The sequence below is a fragment of the Oxyura jamaicensis genome, chromosome 2, assembly GCF_011077185.1.
Source record: "Oxyura jamaicensis isolate SHBP4307 breed ruddy duck chromosome 2, BPBGC_Ojam_1.0, whole genome shotgun sequence".
NCBI lineage: Eukaryota > Metazoa > Chordata > Aves > Anseriformes > Anatidae > Oxyura > Oxyura jamaicensis.
Genome location: NC_048894.1, coordinates 122,873,412 through 122,900,495, shown reverse-complemented (window position 1 = coordinate 122,900,495; position 27,084 = coordinate 122,873,412). Strand labels below are relative to the sequence as shown.

At 41.3% G+C, this 27,084-nt stretch overlaps 1 protein-coding gene across 3 annotated transcripts in view; it reads right to left on the bottom strand.

The window, feature by feature from the left end:
- SGK3 (serum/glucocorticoid regulated kinase family member 3) overlaps positions 1-27,084 on the bottom strand; it is a 57,760-nt gene that overhangs the window by 11,390 nt on the left and 19,286 nt on the right. Inside the window, exons 1-6 of one of the 3 annotated variants that reach the window (XM_035317800.1) lie at positions 24,927-25,184; positions 17,686-17,892; positions 13,396-13,479; positions 11,522-11,594; positions 8,659-8,734; positions 1,858-1,945 (exon numbers count right to left, since the gene is read on the bottom strand). In XM_035317800.1, coding sequence (XP_035173691.1) covers positions 1,858-1,945; positions 8,659-8,734; positions 11,522-11,594; positions 13,396-13,479; positions 17,686-17,763 — 399 coding nt within the window. In that variant the 5' untranslated portion in view covers positions 17,764-17,892; positions 24,927-25,184. Of the gene's footprint in view, positions 1-1,857; positions 1,946-8,658; positions 8,735-11,521; positions 11,595-13,395; positions 13,480-17,685; positions 17,893-24,926; positions 25,185-27,084 lie in introns of those variants that run through there. The other 2 variants (XM_035317801.1, XM_035317802.1) reach the window with 2 other exon arrangements.

Below are 27,084 nucleotides of genomic sequence, written 5' to 3'. Positions count from 1 at the left end.
CACTTGTTAGAATAGGTCTTTACAGGTATCTAACACCTAAATTGGGAACGCTGCAAGTTGAAATGTCTGGCCGTCACCACGTTGTCTCTAAATATTTCTACACACATCATATTGCAGAATAAAGATATTAAAGTGGTTGTGTGCAGATAGAAAGGCCAAGATTAGGAATGAAAATTTAAAACTGCGTCAACAAACGATGTGTTCTGCCTGGAGAACCTAGTCCCTTCTGTATTCGCTCTAGGAATACATTTTCTACCTTTTGTTCTAAATTCTCCAAGACCTTACCAATAAAATTATTTTTAAACCCCACTGTTTATGCAAGAGTCTAATTACAGACATAGTGCTTTAAAAAAAAGAGTGAACATTCCCCCCACCAAGAAAAAACATTAGCAACCTTTCCCATCCTGACATTAAAGGTTAACTAATTCCAGGAACGGTATGAGTCTTACCAGTACACACCCAGATGGAATTTGTAAATTACACAGACAGAAGGAAACCACCTTCATCTAAGTAACTTTCTCCATTTTGTTTTTAAATAAAGAAGCAGCATCAGTACCCTCATTGTTATTTTGGATTTTATCAGAGAAAGATAAATTTCAAAGACAAGTTGTCTGGAGACAGGCAAACAGGCATCACCAAATCAGCACTCCCACAGAAGCAGAGAATGCCCTGACCAGCAGCACTAGACGCGACTACTGCACTAGTAAGAACCAACCACACCATGGCACTCCACAGTTTTTCAAGAGCTACTATGTACATTTTAAGACTGGGGGGAAGCTTGTTATTGCTCCTTGTTGTACAGATACAGTAACTATTGGAGCGTTAATTTTCTATTAAAGAGTAAGGCCCAGGCCACTACGCATTAGCTCTTCTCCTATTTTGGACTTTGTGATGTGATACATCATGTATTTTCTATGGAAGCTTTCCACATTACTTAAAGTATCTTTAAAAAGAGGAGAAGAAAACTTGCCTTTTAAATTATAATATTCTGCAATATTCTGCTGTATGCTCGCTGTGCTGTCAAGTACTTTAGGGAAAAAAAAAAGCAAAGACTGGCATCCTTGATGTGAGACTTTCAGAAAACACACTGCATTGTGTGTGATCCACAGCAGATTCAAAAAGGCAACTCTTACATTCTTTAAGAGGGACTGAATAAAAAGAGAAGTACTAAGGTCACATCTATATGCCAAGAAGTAAACCAGAGAAAACAAGGTCAATCACGGCACTTCTGCCTTCCTAGAAAGGCTTTTTTTTTTTTTTTTTCCCCAATAAGCACTGTTTCTGGAGATTGTAAATCAACTTTCAGAAAATCCATCTAAATTGTACTTCTGTAGTGGCTCTTCTAACAAAAGAGGCTCGAGACCTCACGCAGTGTTCAATGTGAAATGAAATTAAATCCATCTTTGCTCCTGAGTGACTTCTAGAAAGACTGAAATTTCTTTTTCCTCCAGGAGAATTGTATTTCTCCCTTTCTTTAAAAACCCAAATAACATAAAACAAACAAAAACCCCCACACAATTAGACATTCAGTCTCCCCTGCTCCTTGCCAGATGTCCTTAGCAAGAATCTTTGAAGAGACTGAAAAGAACTGTGACAACTAAACTGTGACTAAATCTGCATCTTTCACCCATAGCAAGTGGGAAAGAAGCAAGACAAAGCTAGCAATCATTCTAAATCTTCTCTGCAGTTCATATCTGACAGGAAAATAACTTACAGCCCACAGCAGAACAGTTTCATTTAAACGAGTAGAGAGGAGATTTACTGCAAAACCAATTGGCAATTTTCAGTAAGCAATATACTTAAGATTGCTGTCGAGTGGCTGAAGTTTAGAAGACTGTTCTATGTCTGTTTTATTACCTTCTGATTACTCCTTTCATCTTCATCTTCAGATGGATCCGACTGGTGCTTGGGGTTATCCATCTGAAGAAACGCTCTGACATCTGGGCTAGAAGCACAATAAGATGCATTAGGACACCAATGACCTGCATGATTTCAGCCAGAATCATAGAAAAATAGTAATGGCTTCAACAGCAGTCGCCCGAGAAGTTACTCATCACGAAGTTTTACACTTCTGGTAATTAAGGACTGCATACAATAAATGTTTTTATAGCTACATAATTCAACTGCTGCGTATGTTACATAGAGTAAGCTTTTCCCCACTTGCAAACATTTTACATGTGAAAGTACACGTATGTGAAGACTTCATAAGACAAAGTTCTGTAGAAGTACATTAAAAATATTAGAAGAAAAAGTGGTATGCAAAGCGTAAGTTCTAACGAGCCAGCAACCACAAGAAAACCTATTTTCTTTCAAAAAAATATGAACATTTAAAAGATTGATTTTAGTTTTCTAAAATGAATGAAGTAACACAACACTGTACAGAATGAAATATCCAGTCTATATCCCAAAGAAAGATGCATGTCCCAAGAGGTACATGATAGTAGTAACGTTCCTGTCCCAGCTGCTTTTAAGTGGAAGATGGTGGCTTTGTAGTCTCAGTGTAAACTAGCTAGGCAATAATAGCAGCGCAATAAACCTTTCAATTTAATTACAGGACCAAAATGTTATCCTTCCAAAACTGGCAAGAGAGACTGAAAGCTTCCCATAGTACATAACGAGATGCAAAATTGGGGCAAAATTAATTCCTAATTGGGTGTCGCTTCTGGCTTGAAGAGATGACTTGAATCTTTCAAATTCCTTCAGTTCACTATCATGAACTCCAATACCAAAATCAACAAATCATCCAAGCAGCCAGGGATCGGGTTAGGAAAATTAAAGTTCTGTTAGAATTAAATTTGGCCAGGGACATCAACGGCAACAAGAAAGGCTTCTATAGGTATGTCACTGATAAAAGGAAGACCAGGGAAATCGTGGGCCCTTTCCAGAAGCGAACGGGAGACCTGTTTGCCTGGGATATGGAGAAGGCTGAGGTACTCAGTGACTTTTTTGCTGCAGTTTTCATCTACAAGAGCTCCAGTCACATAGTACAAGTCCCAGAAGACAAAAGCAGGGACTAGGAGAATGAAGAACCACCCACTGTAGGAGAAGATCTGGTCTGAGACCATCTAAGGAACCCAAAGATGCACAAATCCATGGGACTTCATGAGAGGCATCTGTGAGTCCTGAGGTGACTGGTAGACATAGTCACTAAGCCACTATCCATCATATTTAAGAAGTCATGGCAGTCTAATGAAGTTCCCACTGACCAGAAGAGGGGAAACATAACCCCCATGTTTAAAAAGGGAAAAAAGGAAGACCCAGGGAACTACAGGCCAGTCTCACCTTTGTGTCCAACAAGACCAAGGAGCAGATCCTCCTGGAAAATATGCCAAGGCACATGGAGAATAAGGAAGTGATTTGTGACATCCAACATGGCTTTTCTAAGGGCAGATTATGCCTCACAAATTTGGTGGCCTTCTACAACAGGGTTACAGCATTGGTGGACGGGGAAAGACGGGGAAAGAGGAACTGACATAATCTGCATGGGTTTGTGCAAAGCATTTGACACTGTTACACATCACATCCTTGTCTCTGAACTGGAGATAACATGGATTTGAAAGATGGACCACTCAGCAGGTAAGGAATTAACTGGATTGTTGGACTCAGGGAGTTGTGGTCAAAGGCTCAAAATGTCCAGGTGGAGATCAGTAACAAGCAGTGTTCCTCAGGGGTTGGTATTGGGACTGGCACTGTTTAATGTCTTTGTTGGTGACATGAACAGTTGGACCGAGTGCACCCTCAGCAAGTTTGCTGATGATGCCAAGCTGCGTCGTGCAGTTGACAAGCTCGAGGGAAGAGATGCCACCCAGAGGAACCTGGTTAGGCTTGAGAGGTGGGCCTGTATGAACCTCACGAAGTTCAACAAGGCCAAGTGCGAGGTCTTGCATCTGGGCCAGGGCAATCCCAAGCACAAATACAGGCTGGGCGGAGAATGGATTAAGAGCAGCCCTCATGAGAAGGACCCAGGGATGTTGGTTGACAAGAAGCTCAACATGAGCCAGCACTGTGAGCTTACAGCCCAGAAAGAGAACCATATTCTGGGCTGTATCAAAAGAAGCATTGACCAGCAGGGTGAAGGAGGTAATTGTCCCCCTCTACTCTGCTCTTGTGACCCCACTGCATCCAGGTCTGGGGCCCCCAGCACAAGGAGGACATGGACCTACTAGAGTGAATCAAGAGGAGGGCCACCAGGATGATCAGAGGGCTGGAGCACCTCTCCTATAAAGACAGGAGTTCCTATAGCAGCCTTCCAGTACCTAAAGGGGACCTACAAGCAAGCAGGAGAGGGACACTTTATTAGGGAGCGTAGTGATAGAACAAGCAGTAGCGTTTTTAAACAAAAATAGGGTAGCAAAAACAGGTTGCCCAGACAAGCTGTTGATGCCCCATCCCTGGAAGTGTTCAAGGCCAGGTTGGATGGGGCTTTGGGCAGCCTGGTGAAGTGGAACATGTCCCTGCCCTTGGCAGGGGGGTTGGAATTAGATGATCTTTGAAGTACCTTCTAACCCAAACCGTTCTATGATTCACTAAAAGGTTGCTAGCTTATTCAGGAAGAATCATTACCCGAATTTCAGAGAGTTTTTTGAGAAGCTCCCAGGACAGCCTCAGATAGGAAACTCTGCATGAGTCATTCAGCAAACAACAGAAAAAACAGAGCTGCCTTTTCCTCGCTAGTATATACAAAATTGGGTAGCTTTTATATCAGAAGCAGATATACTTTGCTATTTTCCATCATTTCACCCTCCACACTTCCATAAAGCAAGGATCAGAAGCGAGAGCTTAGCTGTTTTTGACATTTCTCCAGCTACTGTATTTCATATTAGCGCTACTGAACCTAACTCATAAATTACTTGAGGCTCAGTCTCCATCGCTTACGTTCTGTACTCCTAAACCCTGTATGAAATCTATTTCAGTTACCATTAGCCTTTCAGGTTAAAGTATAGTGATGAGATTGTTTGTGCAATTTCACACTACTGCTTCAGCTTAATTTTTCCCATCTTACATGAACTCCACATTCTCATCTATTTCAGGGTATGTTTTGTATCCTCACTCCCTAGAATATAAAAATCACTGTTGTTTGAAAATTGTAGTATTATTGACTCATCACGCAATAACTTAAGTCTCAGAACCTCTGTATATTATACAATGAAGAATAAAAAGTTAACATTTTTCACTAGACAGAGAGTATCAAAACCTGACCTTAATTATCTTTCTGCATTAATTATGTTGGACAACTGGCTGATTAAGTAGAGCATGTTGTAATACATCTCTAATAGTTACTATAGTAACTTTGTCCATGAGTGAATTCAGAACAGAAAAAAATAGTTCAGTGGAAGACTGCTGTACAGTCGCAGAGTATTCAACAACTCTGCAGTATGTAGCATCCAGAGGCATAACTGATCAATGTTACACCATTCTCATCTCTAATTTTAGAAGTGATGGAAGCAGTACAAAAAAGCAATGACTAAAATAAAGTTTAATGAGCCAACTCCTTAGTCAAGACTGCAGCAGCATTATTAGCTCATGTTGTATTAATTCAAAGTATTTTAAAATACACTGAAACTCTTCCTAAACTAACCTCACATATCAAATTAAAATAAGAAAATAGTTTAGCAAGGTATGTTAAATATACATTGAATATTTGTTTTTGTCTGGACTTAGACGATGGACTAGGTAAATTTAGTTCATGGATCATCTCTGAAAATCCATGAAGGGGTCCCAAGCTCTGCCTCAGCATGGTTCCTTCTAGTTCTGCAAACACATGAGCCTACACAAAATTTGTGGATACACAATTCTGTACACACACACACAAGCATGAACAAGCTCAGAACGTTAAAATCTTTGGAACAAAATGGTAAAATTAGTAAGCATTAAGATCCTGCCAGTAGCAAAGACATACTTTATCTAAATAATGGTGCCCAGCTACTCCCCCTTCTCCGCACACCTTTTTTAGAAATGTAAAACACTGCTTGCTTTCTTATGCAAAAAAAGATAGTCAAGAAGCCATGAAGTACAGGAAGATTTTAACAGAACCACACTATTCTAATGCAATATTTAACTTTTCCCATTGCATATTGCAATCCCTTGAAATCCAGAGGTTCCATAGTCGTTTTTATAACCATCAGATTTTGACACCAGAAAATCTCATCACTCTAATCCTCTTCTAGGGAACTAATACAGATACCTGCTTCTCACTGAAAGAGCCGATAACTCATTTCCCCATAGAGGTTGCAAGGTATTGTTATCCTCAAGTTCTTCAAGCATTATGCAAATGTACTCATTTTCATTAACGAGCTACTTTGGTCTATTTAAAAATAACTCTGGTACACCTTTAATGTATTCACTATTACACATTGGGATTCTAACGTTTTCTTTGGACATTATCTTTTCAGTGAAGACCTACGTTTGAGGGGGGAAGCAGCTCAGTGATTTCGGTGATTCACGGTGTTCAGAAGGAACAAATTCCCAGATCCTATCATTCATCTAGGGGGAGGCTTTATCAGATCTCTGTCTCCCTTATGACTTTTTTTTTTTGTGTGTGTGTGTTATATCTGCATTCTACCCCTGAGAGCAAGTTCTTACACAAATACAGTTAACTGAGTAAATGCAGCTTGAAGTTGGTCTGCCTAATTCCAATTTCAGTTTAAGACAATGGTTCACCCAGCCTGGTTTTCCACCTGATGGGGACTGCAGGAAAATCACCCACCAGCCCTTACAAGAGTCTTTCTAATCACTCTAATGCACTTCAGGTTTTTGTTGGGTTTATTACTGAGCAGAAATATTTGGGTTTGATACGATATACAAAAACGTGACTAATCCAAGAACAAAATGCACTGGAAGATAAAAACCCCAAAACATAGAACTATGGTTCAGAAAAGAATGTAAGCATTTCTATCTTAAACATACTGAACCTGACAATTGTGCTTTTCAATTCAGATGTTCAGGTGCCTTCCCTTCCAGAAATGAGAAGGCATCACAAACAAACCTTAAGCTTTTAGTGAGTTTGCCCAAGCAGGTCTTAAAGTATGAACTCCCAATACTGGTTTTAATGCTTGAAGACTTAGAGGAAAGTGAGCTTTCTTAAACTTCTCTGAAAATGCACACACATCCGAGTCCTCCTTGTATATTACTAACTTTCTATACGTTACTTAATATCAAATTTACTGGTATATTAAAGTAAAACAGTTTAAGCAAGCATGTGTACGGGCTTACTGTACATACTCAATTCTACATGCTCCTTGAGCAGTTTCTAGCAGGTTGTACCAAAAAAACAAGGTTGTCATGTTTTGGTATTTCTTTACTGCTTATATTTATTGGCACATAGGAAAAGACAACAGATTATGTAGCTATTAATATAATTTGCTGCAATATTTGATGCATATAAAAAAGATAAGGATGGCTTTCCATTTAGAGAACAAATCTAAAATGTTTTGAGACAAAATACTTCGTATTTGGAGAAACCGAAGACCAAAGAGAGGGGGTTGTACTAAATAATAATAATAAAAAAAGATCCTTTCCAAACTGAACAGAACAGTGCTTTCAACACATTATTTTAAAGTGCCTTCTATTCTTTCCGAGAGAAGAACAATGCTATGACCACAAAATTCACAGTGTTTCCTTTAGTGGAAAACTATTTCACCATAAAGACTGGGTTTCAAAGTTTTTTCCACTTGTCACAAGGAATACGTATACAAAAAGACTTTTTTTCCCCTTCTTTTTTCAAAAAGGAAAGGAAGTACATACGTCAACTTCATAGACATTAAATAGTTGGAAAATAATATCTGACTGCATATTTCAAATATCTGACTGCATATTTCAAACTGCAGCAATACTCTCAGGTATTTTTTTCCTGTGGGAAAGGGACAGTTTCACAAGGTTGTAGTGATAGGCTAATTAAACAATGCACATGCAATAAGGAAACACAGCAGTAGTGCCAGACAGAGCTTTGCTGCTTAACTAGATCAAGCAATGTAGAAAGCTGCACAGCTTTAGTTTAAATTTATTAAGTTTACATTTATACTGAAAGAAATGTGGTTTACCCTCAAGATCAGTTTGCAAACACTCCTCCAGATTTAACTGGAGCTGTTTATGGTGTATGACCATCTCACCACTGTCCCACTGACCAAGGTCATCACACCTGCAGTTCTTCTGCGAGAAGAGTCTACACAGAACCATAGTTGTGTGCTCTAAGCTGGTCAGTTCGGTTATCCCAAGCCACCTATGGAAGCTGATTAAGCTACTTGATTAACATACTTAAAAACAAGTTTTGGAGAATTGCTCTAACAAAAGGATGCAGGCAGTCACTCCTAGAAGAGCAACACAGTAGCAAGAGGTAGAGTTCTCAAATAGTAAAAACAAGCATCCACCCTAGAGTGACAGAGTTTACACTGGAACCTGCACCCCTTCAACTAAAATCAGTTCATTGCAAAGCTTTATTTTTAGATTGGCTTTGAAAAAACAGAAACATTCTTTATTATTCTTCAGCCTCGAGATTTTTATTGAAGAAGAGAGCCACCATATTAAAGATTATCTGTTATACTTAAAAGCACTGAACAGGTATAATAAATGTTCTAGTAAGAAGTACTTCATTTTAAATTTTGTATTTGACATCTCATGTCCTTTAAATAGTCCTTATAAAACAGAAATGAAACTACTTACTGGTTGCATAGCTCTGGCTGTCTAACTAAGTTTTGAATGAATTCATTCAGTCCTGCTCTTCTCTGTTTAATAAAATCTGAAAAAAAGATTTATTAGGAATGATCAGTGAGATCATGAGAAAGACTTGTTTTCCAGCTTAATTTTTTTCTTTTAAGGACTTAAATGGATAGCAGTTAAAAAGAACAAATGAAAATCACAAGCTTAAAAATGTTCAGGTGAGGGGAGAGAACAAATTTCAGTTTATCTGTAGCACTACCTTAAAATGTAGTAAGACAGGTGGATTAAACATGAACTGAAGTGCTCCAAGAGCAACGTGCAACCACAGTGGGCTAACCTGTGCAGCCTCCATTGCATGATGAGCCCTTCAGGTCCTAATTTCACTCAGAAAAAAAGCCAGAGGCAAAACTTGACCTCAGTTGCACAAGTTTTTACACAAACAGTCCCACTAAGCAGCATATTTCCATAATAAAGGTATGGCAGTGGAAAAGTTGCACAATCATCCACCCAGCAGGCACTCAGATGTTACCGTGATAGATATTTAAGTAAAATACATCTGTTTCCATATTGTACATCACCTCTAACTTTAAAATAACCAAATAAATACATAAATTATCAGAATCTTCAACCTCATCCAAAACATGCAACTCTTTTTTAAGCAGTATGGAAAGGTACATGAGAGACTTAAAACAGGAAAATAACCAGAAAGCGTCGAACAGAAACATCTTGTCTTTCACTGCTTCTGTCAATCACAAATACTTCTTCCACAAACATTAATTTGTGTACTGACTTTTAACGTATTCCAATGACTGCCACAAGCAGGTTACTGATAACTTAGAATTCTCAATTCCTCCCCCCCAAAAAAATGTTAAGAAAAATGTTCATGTTATTTCAGGAATATAATCCCTAAGTCCTTGTAATGTTCTTTAATAACCCCCAATATAGGAGGTAAATCTGCATAAAGATTTTACATAAATCACCAACAGCTACACCAGCTCTTTCAGCATGGTAGATACAGAATATAATCTACCACTCTAAGCCTACAAACCTATCCGTGAAAAAGGATATCCGAAGAAAAAACATCCACAACACATCAGCTGAAATGTACGCTGTAATTTTCTAGTTCTGTATTTTGACTGGTTCCTATGATTTCCTTCTGTCCTGTTTTTAAAGTTAAATTGGAATTAATTTTGAAATAACCTAAATGACAACGAATCCAGTGTTTAAATGATAATGTATGCTATAACAGTATTTTAAGTAGATTTTGGGTAAGGGATATTTCAGTTTCACTCTGCTATGCTTACGACTACAGTACACTACTACAACACTGCATACCCAAGTTGCACACTAAAGAATGGACTAACAAAATTAGAATACTTTTCCAAAGTCTGTAAAATGTGTCTTATTTCAGAAGCCATCAGAAACCTTACATGAAAGCTTTAGTAAATCAGTTTTAAGACAGATAACCATTTAAGTGAGTATCACCCTGCCCTGCGGCAAAAAAATCTTAAGAACTATTTATTTTCTCATGCTTCAAGAATTTCAGGATAGCTCTTAGAAATTTAAAACAAGTCTGAGAACTGTTTTACTAACAGTTTTATTAAAGTTTTAGTCCCACCATTCCCATTTAAAATCCCATTTTCTAAATTTCAGTCCAAGAAATCTCACTGTATCTGGCTGTACAGAAGGCCAAACTGCATGACATTAATAAGCCTTCAGCCAGTTCTGAAAGTCCCAAGTTTGGATAAAAGAAACCAAAATAAAGCAAGAAGTCCCTGTAGACACAATCCATGTAGAACTTTCGGACATCCTTTACATTTTTATCAGAAGCAGCCATCAGAAGAAGGCAACATGAAAAGGAAGCCTCATGTCAGGGTCCAGATAATTAACTGTAACTGCTAAAAATTAAGATGTTTGAAAGAACTCTTAAAAAATCCAAACACACGCCAAGAAGGTCAACACTTTTAAATCTACTTGTACTTGAAGCACATCCCAAGAAGGTCAACAACTTTGAATCTATTCTTAATTCAGCAAAGAAGAATACAAAATCTTTAAATATGTGCATGAGGAGGTGAAACTACTACCTCAGAACAATCACATCAACAAGCCAGGGGAGGGAGAGAATTTCCCAATGACCCTCAGCAAAATCTTTAAATAAAAAGGGTCTGAATGATGAGTATGAACACAGAGAGAAGTCCTAGACTGCTCATTAGCCTTTGTATTTATTCATCCATGGTGCCACTTACATTGATTAGATGCACTTTTAAGAATGATTTTCCATTAACATTTTGATGCAGGCAGGGCAAGCTTAATTGGGACCTATCACTCCTAACTGGATCACACCATCATCTCACCAGACAGGCTTCCATAAATGCAACAACAACAGGAAAAGGTTCGTTTTCATCTGAACTCTCCAAGGAAGTGCATTTAGATACAAAGCTCTAAAGCCTTCAAGGACAAATCCCTTAGTTATTTATTTTTTAGGGGAAAAAGAGTCACAGAAAGTAGATTAAAAAAATAGGCATATGTTTAGAAGAGTCTCTGATTTGGCTTTTGCTTTTATATAAGAGAGATTACAAGTGACAGCTCAGAATCTCTCACAATCCAGAACATGGGACAGTTGGGAAGAGCTGTAGCACTCAGTACAAGAGGTATTGGGCCATCAAGCAATAGTTTGTTCAAGATCAGAAGGCAGAATACCTACCTACACTAGCTCCTGTTCTTTACTGAAGTATGACTAACCTTTGGCTTAGTCACTGGTTTGAGGATTGCTGTAATACTCATCTAAGATAGCTTCTTGTAGGTTGCAATAAATCAAGTCTAAAATAAAGGCATTGACAAAACAAGTAACAAGATAATAACTTACCGGGATCAAAGTTATCTCCGAATATTCTTTTAGCTGGAATCTTCAGGTTCATAGTTGGAAATTGCTTCTTTAGCTGAAAATAAAACAGGTACAATTGAACTGTGCTGACACATCAAGTATCTAGAAATAATTGCATTTTGTTTGATTTCTGAGGAAGGGCTTGAACATCTGATTATTAGTAATTCTGCTCTTTTCCATCTTCTTTACCCAGATGCTTGGGAAAAAAACAACTTGCACTCAGCTTGTTTATGCCAGTCATACCCTTTTAAATCCACAGGGCAGCTCACTTCAGGAAGCTATGGACTATTTTCTTGCAGTGTTATCAAAATGGCTTTCCACTTGTCCCAGATTAAAAAAAAAAGTAGGCTAGAATTTCCACATTGGTTTTATTCTTGTAATTTCTTCCTCCATCAATTTTCTTTCTCTCTTGGGCGTTCCCTGCCCCTCTCTTCTTTTTCCTTTTTCTTTTTCTTGCTTCTATATGCTATGTATGTTTGCATGCGTGCTTTCCTGTGCATAGAAGCCACAGGTGGTCTACCCCAAGTCAAAACTGCAAACAGATGAACCACTTGTGCTTCATGATCATACACAACTGCATTGAATTTAACCAAAAAAAAATTTTGATGTGAGCAAGCCTTGATTACATTCACTTCATCTTCAGGTGCTCCCAGGAAGAGCAAATCTTATTCTCATTCTCCCATCCTCTCTTAAGAAAGTAGATTTCTAGTATAGTAGCTGACAGCTGGTCTTTCCTTGCAAACATCTATATCTCTTCCAGTTAGCAATACAAGTTATTTTTGATGTTTTACGCTGTAAAACTAGACCGTAAAAATAGGAACTAGATGCTTCCCCGTGACCTCCACTTCTACATTCATTAGAAAGACCAGCGCTGAACAAACCTCAGCAGAGCAATGACAATTTGAAGGGACAAGGAAGGGAGCGTGGCAATGGAATCACTGAAATGCCTTACCAAAGGGAATGGGATGACCAAAACACACTCTGAAGACATAGCACATTACCCAGCATGACTTCAGCTCAGACATTAAGAGAGCACCAAGCTCACTGCCTTTGCTTGTATGCTACTGTCAAATGTAAATCCACGTACAGTGAGGAAGGGAGAAGAGCCTGACTACTTCTGATAGGAACACTGAAAGGGAAACTGAGGCACAGTTAAGCAGTTGGTAATATCTTCCTTTACATGGATCACAGAGAATTATTTCTTCCTTTATTAAAGCAAAAATTGCACGCCCCAAACATGAAGAACCAGAGATCAGTACTGACACAGGACAGGTAACAGACTGCACAGCTCAGCAAGTATTAGCTGCACCTACCCACTACATCAACAGGGCAAAATTCTCTCCTAGCAATGAGTCAAAGAAATCCTCATTCAGTTGCTGAAGAGGCCTATTTCGTTTGGACCACCACCACCAAATTTGGCTACGAAGATACAGGTAGCAATTGCTATGACTGACTTCACGACTGACTTTGTATTAAGACAAAAGGTTGCTTTCAGTCCTTCAAAGGAAGATGCCTATTTGAAGAGAAATTAATCTAGCTAGATCAAGTTTCACTGTGATTTTTACCATCACAAATACACACTTCATGCGTTGTGACAACCTGTAAATTGGAATTACTACACAATGATCCCAAACTACAAAAAGCGGCGACCAAAGAGCCAATTTTCAGTTTAAAATTCAAACAAACCAAAGTTTTTTTAAAAAAAACACCCTGTAATTTTCTTTAAACAGGCCCCTATAGTTATTGAATGTTGACTCAAACTCCTCTGTGAGGGAATTAACTCGAGCTGTAACACTGCAAACAAGTGTTACCCTGTGCTGTCCTGGCACAACGCCATACGCCTGCCTTTTGCTTACCGTATTGTAGAGCTTATCAAACTCTGCATACCGTCTGAGGACGAACCATTCACTTCTGCCAACCGAGACCAACACTTTGTAAACCTGCAGTAACACAAAGATAAAGTTCACGCCAATAGCAAAGTTAAAAAAAAAAATCCAAGTTTAATCCTTAGGTGAAAATCAGGCCAGCTTGTTAAGTTTATAGTGTATACATAGCTGAACAAGTATGTTTTTCTGACAAAGGGATAAACAGCAATGCAAAGGATTAAAAGAACAATCAAAGGCATCTTGCCTTTTACAGAGATAGTTTTTAATTAGCTGGTGCTTGAATAAATTAAAGAAAAAGCAAAGCTGATTTCATTGAGTTTCATAAATTAGTTCATATCCAACAGGATTTGCTAGGGAATGTGTTAACACCTTGATAATTCACAGTGGATATTAATACTAAGGAAGGAAAACATTTAAAAGCTGCAGATGGCCTTCACCAAAACCTAGGGAGCAAGCACATATGAAAGACAGGTACATAGAGAACAACTCCTTGGAAAATCTTGAATATATATTGTAGTCGGGATCCTGATAGTAGGCTGGGAACTTGGAATGATTTGGGCTGGATTTAGAGTTGTCTATGATGCTATAAATTGTTCACGGGGAAAACGTGCTGTGGCCAAAATACAGTGCAGGTTACATGATACAGTTTTGGGATCAAGGGAGGAGTAGCTGGAACCTGCTGCACAGTTGTGGACATTCAAACACTTGGTAGCAGACGACTTCAGTAACCAGGCAGACTGTGGATCCCAGGCTTTGTAAACCTGGTTGATGGATGAGCGTCCAAGCTGACTTCTCCCACCTCTCATCAAGACCTTTCCCTCTTACGCAACATGTTGAACTCCCTTCCCTACCTTCTTGTGCTTCCAGGAAGGGTCTAGCTATTTCTTCAGGGGAGAAAATGGAGATGGCAAAGAAACAAGTACAGAAGGCTGCTAACTCCTGACCTAGAAAGCTGGAAATGCCCCAGCAACAGCAGCTCACCCCTCTCTTTTCAGCTCCCTCAGTGGAAGTGGCAGACACCACCAACAGTTCCTTAGCCTGAGATCTGCATTCATGCTGTGTTAGCTTCTCAAATAAGCCGTCCTCAGTCTTCCCTGGGGACCACAGGAAGCTGGATGGAAGCATCCACTCGGATGCTGAGACTCTGCTTGGATAACTAGCTTTCTCTAATACTGCTAAACATGCTTTAGCATAAAGCCTAGCTATGCACCTTTCTAGAGCCTCCCTAATCTATAAACAGCAAAAGTTTCAGCACAAGCTTCAGCTGTAAAACAAAGACTGAGATACTGTGCTGATTGCTTATATAGCAATCAAGTCCTGCAAATAATGCTCAGACAAAACCATCACTCCCTGTGACTGCACGGCAGATCAGTGCAAACCAACTTAAGCAGCAAGCAATAATTTTAAATTAGCAGGGCAAAATGCACAGATGAGCATAACTCGAGATGCAAGATGATGTTCCCCCAGCTGGCAACCTCAAAATTAAAGTTGTTTTGTTCTTGCAGCAGCTAGCTGTAAGAACAATGACTCAGACTGTATGGGAGAGCATAAAGACAGAAGAACCAACCATAAGAGGGGAACCCAGCTCACACCATCACCTAAGCTCCTGTGTGCCCAGCAAAAGAAGAACTCCAACAGATACAGAAGCACTGAATATCATGAACACATATGGCATCAGACATACTAAGGTTTCTTAGTATGTCTGTATATGATAGTAGGAGACAAGAAGACAGGTCAGAAGTCAAGATTAAGCCTCAGACCTTAAACAGCACAGGGATAAAAGCAAGAAATCCAAAACACAGCTGTTTGGTCACCACAGGCAAAAGAAAGCAGGCCGCTATAAAGCAAGGACAGAACAGTAATTAATATAGCCTAGTACAGTCCAAAATAAACAAGTTTTTTTTTTTGTCCTCTTCTCCCCCCTCCCCCCTTTTTTTTTTTATTAAAAAAGGGGGTGAATGTTGAATCTTTAGAAAAAGGCAGGACAGTGAGCTAGATTGGATATACTAAGAAAATGGCTACCAGGAATTAAGTGGAAGCAAAAAAGCTTCCTGGACAAAACACCTAAAAATTCAAACATGAAATTATTATTAGTCAAAATACATATATATTGGTAATAAATATATTAAATGCAGGTAGTATTTAGCAAAAACAAATCAATTGTTCAATAAAATGTTATGAAGATGCTCAGGAGGAACTAAGAGCTCATTTCAAAAAGACAAATCTGAAAAGCTTGACTTACTTATCAGAATAACAAGTACACAGACAAGTGTTGTTTTTAAAAACGCTTCAGCATGGCAAGTGTGAGAAAAAAAGAAGAGCTAGTAGACACTAAGTTGCATATACTTATGTTGTTTCTGTGCCAACATCAAGCGAACTACAGTATGGTTTGAGCTAGGATGTATAATTTCTGCTGAGACCAGTGAGATTTCAGAATAGTTTCACAATAGACACATCAGTGATATACATCGTAAGTGATATTAAGGTAAAGATTATACAAAGTGGTCACCTAAAGTCTTCATCATTTTAACATTTTCTTTCACCCTCAGGCTTTTATTGCTGTTTATAGAGATTGAACTAACACTGCCATCAGAAACAGACAGCTATGACCTACCACAGATTTGTTAAGAACAAAGTGTTCACCCCACCCTTCTCTCTCACTGCTGTCCAAAAGCAGTACTGACAGGCTCCAGTCATTATAGTGCAGCTACAAAAGAGGAGACAAAGCAAAAGCACTCACAGACATTTTGGAATTTACAGTTCCTACCACAAAGTTCAGCATGACCCTCACTACTGTCATCAAATCCTTAAATACATGTGATAATAGTCAAAAGCTCGGCTGTGAAAAGTGGCTCTTGTCAAGCTGCTTGATGCAGAAAGCAGAAAATGCCAAGACAAGGCATACCTCCACACAGCACAGGCCAGGATGGATTCCTCTTTACCACCCGCTCCTCCCTACGCCCAATTTCTGAAGTTTCCTACCACTGCTGGTAGAGCTTTCTGAAGAGAATTCCCAGAGAAATTGCCTTTGAGCAGCTAAGGTTGTCACACCCTCTTAAAATGACCTGGACATCTAAATACTAGTAATGTGCCACAAATGTACCACACTGACACATTTTAACAGCAGGACTGCCAGCGCTGTGGCAATAAAACAAGCCTGTTTTGCTGAGTTCAGACTTTTACCAAGCTTTTCTTGCTCATTTGAGTTTCCCACACATGCAGCAAAGTTCTCTTTTTGCTTGTTCCTTCTACTAGAACACTCCTGCCTCCAATTAGATCTTGATAAACTTGAAGAATCAAATATCACTCTCCTCTGAAAGGAGGGGAAGAGGATAGACACAGATAAATAACTAAGTAAATCTTTGTTTTGTTGTACTCTGCAGGCAGCAATTCAGTCTAAGTGTGTTTACATTCCACTTCTGAAGAGTGACTAATTCAGAGAGAGAGAGAGACAGAGAGAGAGAGAAGCCTTAGAGGAAGTTTCACAAGAGCAATGAAGTAGTTTGAGCTTTTTAAAGGAAGTATTATTAAGCTGTCTGTATACACTACCATAAGTAAGTGCAAAACTAAAATCCCCCTCGCACTACTTTATTTTTCAGTCTGCAATGCAAAGAGTTTCCCCACCGAATGGCAGGGCTACTTCCAGAAAGAAAGTCAAACTGGGAGACCAAAAAAGGAAGAAAGGGAGGGGAATGACAAGGGGTGGAAATGGGAACAGGATAGGAAAAAACTCATAGGCATTAGAATCAGGAAAACAGGAAGGAAGATTGGAAAAAGGTCGTTCAGAAATGTGATTTTTTTTATTTTTTTTTATTTTTTTTTAAAAAAAAGAGCATAATAGGATATCTACATGGGGAAAAAAAGGCCATTTCAAAAAACATTTTAATCCTTTAGAAAAATGTTTGTTTTAAAAATAATAATGTAGGATGCCAAATCTTGATTTGATTTGGTACCAAAACGTTAAACCCACATTTGAACACTTCCATATTTTCTATGTGAAAACGCTGCTACTTGGGGGTGGGGAGTGGAGTATGAGAAATGTGTAAAGCCAAATTCTTTTTGCAGAAAGCAGAGTTAAACACTGTAAAACATTCACAACTTCTCACACTGGACTATGGCCAGTGCTCACAAGAGCAAGTGAACAGACTTCTGTAAGCCTGTTGAAAATAAGAATAAACTCTGTGCTAAAAGCAAGAAAGCAGCCCTAAGTGTTTATAACCTGTGCATTTGCCTCCAATGCTTACGCTTGTCTATACTTACAGTAAATCTTTTCTTCTTCTCTCTGTGTTCATCGGAGCTGGGAATGCTAACACTTGGGCAGCTTTCTTTGAGATCCATTGCACGTGCTCTTTTGACAAGTTTGTTACAGGACCGTGCTTCGGGTGTTGCAATCAGGAGGTAACTTCAACGGTGCTGATCCAAGATACGCCGCTCCTCTTGAGAAAATTTGAATTCCATCATGTAATCCTGGGGTGAACAGAAAAGGAAAACTGAGGGCAGGAGCACGTAACTGACAGTGCTAAAACCTTTGTGACACCAACTTCTCCTGGCAGGAAATCCACTTTACTATGTACATGTACAGATATAAATGTTACAGTTTAGTAAACTTTCCTGCCTGTGGTCCTTTGGCAGTTCGCTGGTATCACTCATGCTCTCTGAGGACACAAGGACACTCCAGAAGCATTGTGTTGTGTAGATATTCTGGAAATAGACTCAGTTCACTACAGACAGTGCTTCGAAGGAATAAAAGATAGACCATGGATAAATACTTGAAAAAAAAAAAAAAAAAACAACCACGTATCAGCTGAGAAAAGCCAGTAATGTGTATGTTTGGAAGGGTTTACTTCAAAACAAATATTTCCAACTGCACAAGTCTGTACCAGAGGGCACTCAGATTTGTCAGAACATGCCGAGCGTATTTAATTATCACATCAGAGATCAAAAGACAACATAAGAAATTTTTCTTTCATGTGAATTTCAGAGAGCGACACAGACACCTTGTGCCTATGTGTGTCTACCTCCCCTACCTGGCATACTTTGTGTTTAGCACAACAGAAAGGTTGTCCACTCCTGTCACAAGTTAGCTTCCTTGCAGAACTTGAGGAGGGCAAAAGCCCAGAGGATAAAGCCATCAGTCAGATGGAGTACTTCACCTTAACGAGATGTCCTCTCACTCACTGAGACTCCACACCTTTACTCAGCACAAACCCAGTGTTTACCAGACTATGCTGCAAGTAACAGCAACTTCAGTACTGCCGAAAAACACTCGCGCTAAATGCCTTCAGCTCCCTGTTCAGGCCTGCAGAGCCAGCTGCAGAGTTTTAGTGAACGTAGAACATCGTGAGTCTGACCAGGTTACAAACATGAGAAATTTGGTTGTTGCTGTTTTGGTTTTGTAGAAAGAGGAGACCTCTGTTCTCTCCAAAACACCCAGAGGAAAAAGGAGGGCCCCGTTCAACATTTAACTCCCTGTTTTCTTAAACCAGGGAAGTATTAAACTGGACCGCATATTTCATATCATGGATTTCCAAAAAGCACAAACTAATCTGATGTAATTCTGCTATTAGAGAGACACCCATATTTACGTTGGCAAGAAGGCTAAAGCCCCTGGAATCCAGGGAAAAGATGTTCTTGATACCCAGCTAATCTCAGTCAGTCGCCTATTTTTCTTGTTCCCGAAAGCCAGACCATCTCCCTGATGCAAACTTGTATGTTATTATTCCTCCTGCAGTCATTAAAAAATACTTAATTTTTAAAAATCTATGCAGTGACTTTAAACAAGGAGTGTCTGACACTGCTGTAATCACAGCTGAGTGACAGAGCAGCCAGACTGCAAGAGATCCAGAGAATGGCTTTGCTTCATCTGCACTCCTCTGAATTTGACTGCTCCCTACTTCACTGATTAGGCAATCACAGGGGTGAGCATCTTTTTCCTTCCCCTTTTAATTTGACTACATCAGTTAATCCAAGCCAGTTACACAGACCTAGAGTTTCAAATTGGTTCCTCTATTCCTTTGGCAAGCCCGTTTAAAAAAAAGCCTTATTACAACAAGGCCCTTTTTACAGTGGCATTTCCTTAAGACTGTTCTTCATCCAACCCCACACACTGAAATTAAGATGTAGAAGGTTAACTGTGCCCTTCTCCACCTTCAGAGGACCACGAAAATAGCCAGCACGCTGCTTTCAGTGTTTCACTCAGCTTACACTTTGCTGAAGAGTTATGTCATTCTTTGGCCACTTCAGATACAGTGTCAGGAACTGAAAACAAGCCCCATCTTCCTGCTCATCACATAAAAAAATAAAATAATCAGTAAAGCTTTAAAAAGAATGAGATGTTTCCTGACTAGTATCACTCACCATCCTTCTCTTTTCAATTGCCATTCATTACAAAGGTTGCTAACATGCTTGCAGTCATTCTCACACTCCTCTCCTCCCTTTCATTTTTGATCCTTGGTGCCACAGCCTTAAATACTACTAGAGCAGTATGAATTAAAAGCCATAGTGCAAAATCTATCAGTTGGAAGAATGAGTTTTATTCCAGGTCTGAAGCTGAAAGTTCTAGGGAAAACAAAAGGAGGAAGCGTCACCCAGATTAATTCAGAAAAGTTGATTCATCTTACTGGAGGGGAAAAAAAAGAAAGGAATCAATCATCCAAAACGCTGAAACTGCGATGCTCGTGTTCCTTTCCTTAAGCCACCTGGAAGCTCACTGGCTGCGATTATTTTCCTTCCCTGAGGCATCTCCTCTGAGCTGTGCCCGGGTCACCAACACGACGCCGACCTGGGAAGAAATGCATCACCGGCACTAGCAGTTTGGCCATTGCGCTCCTGAGGCTCACAGCTTTCTTTCAATTTCTATTTGCCACGAGCACAGTGGCTCTCAAGAGCTTGTACCTGAAGTACAGACCTGACTGCACAACTAGGGATGGACGTGCCTTAATCTTGGCCACGTGGTGGTTTAGGAACATGGCTGCAGTGTCGGCAGCAGGTGAAACCACCACTGTTGTGGTAACTACACCAAGCAGCAATGAGAAACAAAGGGGTGAGAGGTATTTTTGTATGCAGCTTCAGAACTGTAAATTGTGGTGTCTGGGATGTCTTGAATTCACTCAGATACGAGTGAATTTAATAAACGCTGTCTCTGCCTCTGGTTATGGCTTTTCTTGTAACTAAGAACAAATAAACCCTGGCCTCTGCTTGATAACAAGCAGAAAGGAAGAGGAGCTTTTTAAAAAAAAACAGGTTGTAAAATAAATATCCCTTAAATCTTACTTGGGCACTAGTGAAAGAGCATGTAGATAACACGAGACATTACCACTGAGACCAGTGGCGTTAGAAACAGCTGTGACTAGCTAAAACCTTCAAGTCACTGCAGTATGAGGTCTGGGACAGGGAAAGGCACGGTCAAATATAGTAGGGAAGAACAGAAGTCACGCATCCTCCTGGCAAAGTTAAGCCTATCAAACGCTCCACTGTCCAGTCCCTCCCCTGCGGCTGTCAAAAAGCGGGCAGTATTTTCCCTGTTTCCTGCAGGAAGCCACAACGTCAGATTTTGGGCTGAGCCCTGCCTCTGGTGAAGTGAGAGCAGACAGGAACAGACCTGACGCTATGAGAACACACACAGACCTACTATGCTCACAAACGAGGAACCTACTGAATGCCTCACTGTAAAAGATTTTGTGTAATCTCCTAATAGTTACATGCAACAGGCAAACATGATCTGGGATATCTGGCAACTTCCCTTCTACATAAATTTAGAAAAATTAGAAAACGTCTCTGAGGTATAATCAGATACTTGGTTCTGTGCTAGACCATTTTCTTTTCTATTTTCTTAAGCAGTAACAGCCTGAAGATGCTGCCACTGTATAACCAAAGACCCTTGTCCTGTGTGCTAGTGAGTCAGTCTCAGCCATGACTAGATTAGGAAGCTGCATACTCACCTGCTGCTTGCATAGCAGTAGCCAAATTGCCTTAAAAGCCTCTGACTAAGGCCAGAACAAATCAGCTACCATATTCACCTCTTTGAGTAACAGAAGGGAAGCAGAGAGAACAGTCAAGGAATCCAAAAGCCAGTCACCCAGCAAGCTTAACTGAAGACTCACCTCACCGGGATCCATGCTCACCTACCAGAACAGAACAAGCATTTCCCCTACGCACTCCTAATCCATCTGGAAAAACTTACTCTGGGACTGAGTCACAAATAAAAGCAGCTGCTGGAAATCCCACCTGAATGCAATTCCAGCTACAGAAGGAACTTACATATACAGAAGCCAGAGCAAGAAGTGGGAGGCAGGCCTATTATTTGCTATAAGCATTACTTTATGCCCTCTTACTTTAGAGAGTATCATCATTGGTACACTTTCCATCACTTCCCAGCCCTCTCCACAAATACCCTGACAATGACTCAACATATCGCTGGACATGACTTTCTTTGAGAAAGCCTACGGGGTCAACCTGTTCTGCACTGCTGCATGACGAAAGGGAGCGTTGCACTCCCTCGTTACCAGACCAGCAGCTGCCACGCAGGAAGCGGGAGGCGAGCTATCCAGGACCCGATGCAGAAGTACCAGGCGAGGAAAGCTAGGGGCTGCAGAAGTCACAGGCTTCAGGAAAAAGAGTCAAAGCAAAGCACAGATCACTGATCTGGAGATAGGTGGGAGGGCAGAAGTTGTCGAGTAATTAGGCTCTGAAGAAAACAGGCTTCACATAGGCCACCCTTTCAAATACCACATATGTACCATTTTAATATGGGAACATTATACACCGGTGCAGAACTCTAGAAATAGAAGTGAAAAAAAAAGGAGAACAATAACCAAAACACTCCGGCCAGTCCCTGTCTTATCTCCCAACACCCTTTTAAATATAATCTGAGAAGAGAATTTAGAAGAATTCAGCCGCTGATATAAAGGAAAGGAAGGCTGCTCCCTGTTTACACACCCACATACTACCTTGCTTTTTTGGAAATCTTCAGTAGCACCACTACGGAAAGCAAAACCACCACTCCGCAGTAGCGTGGGCAAAGTCCAATTCAACTGCTGCTTTCTACTTGTAGGGGAAGAAAAAAAAAAAAAAAAAAAAAAACACCGCAGGTAAAGTGAACACTGAACCCAGGGAAAGAAAGAAGTAACATTTTGTTTTGGTCTCTGTCACTTCCCACAATCCTACTGCACAACAAACAACCCTTCTCCCTGCCCCACCTCCCAAATAAGCTCCAGTAAGTTCCTGTAACTGGCATATAACGAGATTCAGGGCTCGGGCTGGAACCATTTGCATTCCTGTTTATTGTTATTACATGGCAGAATACAGGTTGTTTGCTGGGGTAATCAATCCCCGAGTCATAAAACAGTTCCTAAGAAAAACTACTGCCAATAAAAGATGGCTGTCTTTTAATCCTGAACACAGGTGTCTAATAACTCCATTTTTAGTCTTTGTCTGATGTATCTGGCAAGGTTGCTGTGTCTCAGGTGGTATGGCTTACTTAAATAGCAGATCAAATAAAAATCAAGTTTGCATGCTACCTGCACGTCCCTGCCATGCTTCTGCCTTCCTACAGCCCGGGTCCAACTGAAGTTAAATGCAGATGCCCAGGGACAGCACAGAGCAGTTGCAGCACCAGCACCGCAAGCTCCTTTCCAGAGGTCACGCACAGAACAGATACCAGCCTCTTGCAGCATATTCACTTCTACATAAGAGGGCAGTCAGGCTTCAGTAAACACAATGCAAATAATCCCAGCCTCATTTTGCCCCTCTCGCAGAAGATTAAGATACAGAAACCCAAATTTTAATTCCAGATGTACTGCCTGTTTGTTATTTTTTTTACGTGACCTTGTACAAAAGTCACCAACTGTTCTCCTGTTTCACTACATAAACAGATACGGATTCTCCTTTAAGATCAATGTTGTTATTAGTGCATCGAGCATGGGGAAAGTTCCTGGATTTTCTGTACTGTCATCGGCAAAGGATCTGCACAGCAGAATACATCAGGATTTAAAAATAATGAAGTACGTAAATCCAAGCTACAGGTCACAGCCCAGAAAACACGCTTTCGAGGTCCGTGCTCTACAGAAGTCATAGCTGCCTAGAACCACGGAGCTGTTGGACAGTGAAAAGGCAATGATGTAAATATCAGAATAATAAAACACAACTAAGAGAAAGAGCTTTTAGCAATATCCAAATTACACGCCCAGCTCGCCACTGCTGGGCTCCTCGTGTTACACCAGGGCAACTACTTCTGGTATCTTACACCCCTTTTGCAAGGACAGTTTACTTGTTCCTACAGGTAAGTATACACGTGGACCGGTCACATCTCGGAGCTGCACAGAGAATAAGAAAGCCTTTTAATTCAATGAACACAGGGATTCAGAGAACATTTGTTTATGCATGTATAACAGCTTGGTGCAGTAACATCAGATGTGGTGAGGCTGTAATTTACAATCAAAGGGGGAAATTAAGGCTGGAAAACAGTTTTCACACAATTCATCATCATCCTATAACCACAGGTGATACTTCAGCTTTAAATTGCCACTGTTGTAAAACAACTAGCAGTTCTCACTGGCCCATGCAAGTTAAAAGCGATGTATTTCTGACCAAAACCAGCACCTCAAAATATCTTCTACGCAATAAAGAGGTCGGTTTTCTAGCCCTAAGTTATTAGAAACACCACGCACGGAGACAAACCCTGACAACGTTAACAGCGAACTTTCCAAAAGGCTTTCCAAAAGTTTGGAACATTTTTTCCTGAAATCTAAAGTGTCTTCAGGAAAATACTCCTCCACACACACCTTCCTTTTTTTTTTTTTTTTTTTTTTTTATAATTAGCTCACATTGCTGTCATCAAAGACACTGATGTGGAGGTGAACACTTAAAAAGAAATTTTAATCAGAGCTATATTTAGATACTTAGGCTGAAAAGAAAAAGCACTGGAGTGGTTATGAGGAAGCCTATTTAATGGGAGAAGAATCAAAAATGGAACAAGAGCAGCCTTTAGAAATCCAGATTCCTTTCTGTATGTGTCTGTAAATATATTAAGTGTATGTTTGAAGGGAGTTATATAAAATAATTCAACAGACTTAGCTACAAGAGCACGGCAGCAAGTCATACTGAGGGATTTCTCCAGTGCCAGCCAGCTGGAAGAGCCGCGATGGCACTGAGGCGGCAACACCGCGCTGGAACTGAATGCAGAACCAGCGCTAAGTGACATGTATACAAATATAAAGTGGGCTAAAAAATAACCATACCACGCTGCAAAATTACCTCACAGCTAGAAGCGGCACGGCCGCATCTTTAGGAGCTGCGAGAGGACGAAAACCACATAAATGTTAACAAATGAAGGAGAAGGAGGCAGGCTGTCAGCACAGCTTCAGCCCCGGCAATCAGAAGAGAGCCGCCGAGTGACCTGCAGAGAATCACACGAGTCCTCTGGGATCTTTGGGGGGCTCGCTGCCCGTCCTAAATCCTCCCCGTTGCCCCAAAAGCCTCCCCCAGAGCCCCCAGCCTCTCACCTCCGCCGGGTCGCAGCTCCAGGGCAGCGTTTCGCCTCCTGCCCGCCTCCACCCCACGCCCGCCTCAGGAATGCCGCGGGCAAACGCAAGCCCGTCCTCCCCCCAAAAAAATTAAACGGGAAAAAAGGGAAAAGCGAGGAGAGCTCCACCTGGGACCGCGGGGTACCCCCGCCTCGCCGGGCGAGCAGCAGCCGCCAAATGGCCGCGGCAGAGGAGCGGCGGCGGCACCGGCCCGGCCCCCCCCCCGCCCACACAGCCCCACACGGGCAGGAGCGGGGCGGAGGGCAGGGGAGGGGAGGGGAAGGGAGGGGAGGCCCAAGGCTCAGCCCACCCCCGGCCCCGCCAGGTGGGGAGGTGGGGGCCGGGCCCGCTGCAGGCCGAGGGAGGAGGTGCCGGGATCTTTAGGGAGCTGCCTCTGCACCCCAAGTCATGAGGGAGGGTTGTGGTGGCCTGGCCTGGGCTCCTCCTAGCAGCGGGTAACCGCTAAGTTGTACCTGATGCACACCAGCCCTACGGAAGTCAGTAAAAATAGGCAATCTATGGAAAAAATCCCATCCTCTTTCAACGGCAGTATCAGTTCTACTTTATTTTGATAACCAGACCTAAATGCACGGGAGTTAGAGGGGCACCTGTGCACGTTGAGGTACATACACACAGTCTCTAAGCATTTATCATTGAGGCAAGGCTGAGGAGGCAAATACCTAATGCTAGCAATAATACCAAGTTTGTGGTAAAAGCTTACGGTGTCTTCACCTCCTCTGTGTAAATTCCTGAAGTGATTCTTTGGATTTCAAAGCGATTCTTCACTTTGCGCCTGCAGCATGAGCGAGCCGAAAACACCAGGCAGCGCCCGGGTGCCCCCAGACCCCAGCAGCTCCCACCAGCAAACTGCTGGGGAGCGATGACGGGAGAGCCTCACGTTCCGCGAGCACGTCCTCACAGGACTCGCACGTGGGCCTGACAGGGCACGACGATGCTCATTTACGCAGAGTCACAGGTATTGGCACGTACACCCAGCAGAGAGCAATTGAGGAGATCTGGTTTCCGAGGAGTCCCGCTGTGAGTGCTCACACCTAGCGCTGCACTCGTGCGTCAGGCACCGACAGTCACGCGAACGCGCTCCAAAAACCAACCAGCGCGGCGGCCCGGCATTGTTTGAAATACGTCAGTGTGTTGATGAGCGTGTTGTAACCCCGTAGGCACAAGCTGCAAGTCAACTGGAACCTGGCCTGCCATTTTAGTGGAGCCCTCCCAGGAAGGAATGCGGAGTTTTCCCACCCCAGCCTGCCCTCTTCCAGTTTGGGAATTTCATGTTTTGGGGCAGGCAGTGCTACGGTCTTCCTTTGCCTGTTCAGATCGGCCCACAGAGGGTTTTAAAGAAATTGTGCTAGCACTTCTTGTTCTGATCCCAGCACAGAAGGCTTTGAACTTCAGTCAGTTAAAGTAACTCACTGGCAAATAATTCAATCAGGTAATCTGTATTCAAGAGTTATTTTCAAGTCGTTTAGCAGTGTTCATCTCCTACCCGGTTGATAGTTTTCGGTTAATCATTCACTTGTCAGCAGATCCACTGAATGGAGCCACTCAACTGATTTACAGTAGAGGGGCCTCAGTGTGGGAGAGCAGAGAGAGCCCTGGCCAAGAGAAAATTTAACTCTGCCTACCTGACCGCACAGTCTAAGCCCCTAAAGGTTTGAATAAAGAGATAAATTTGTCCTTCCTCGCAGCTGAAAACTCTCTCAAGACTGGGCTGTCAAGCGCTTAATCTTACGTAGTTTCTCTCACTACTCTAGAGCTGTGCTCAGCCTAAGTAATTACAGAGCAGCCGTGTGGTACCTATCCATAAACTGTAATTTGACGGAATGAATTCCACAGCAAATTTATCTATATATTGCATCACACCATACAAACCACTGTTAAGGTCCTAAAATTTAAAGAAACTCTGGTTTACAAGTTTCTCTGATCAGAGCTTTTAAAGGCTAGTACTCTAATGCCAGTTTCCATCGGAATATCTGGTGGTTACCTGTGTACTGGGTGCAGTAACACTTAGGGCTAAACTTGCCGTTAAGTGAACTTAGAGGTCAGCATTCACTCTACACTCCTGTGGATAAAATCCACAGGAACTCCCTTGCATTCCCCATATAAGTTTCCCTGGCAA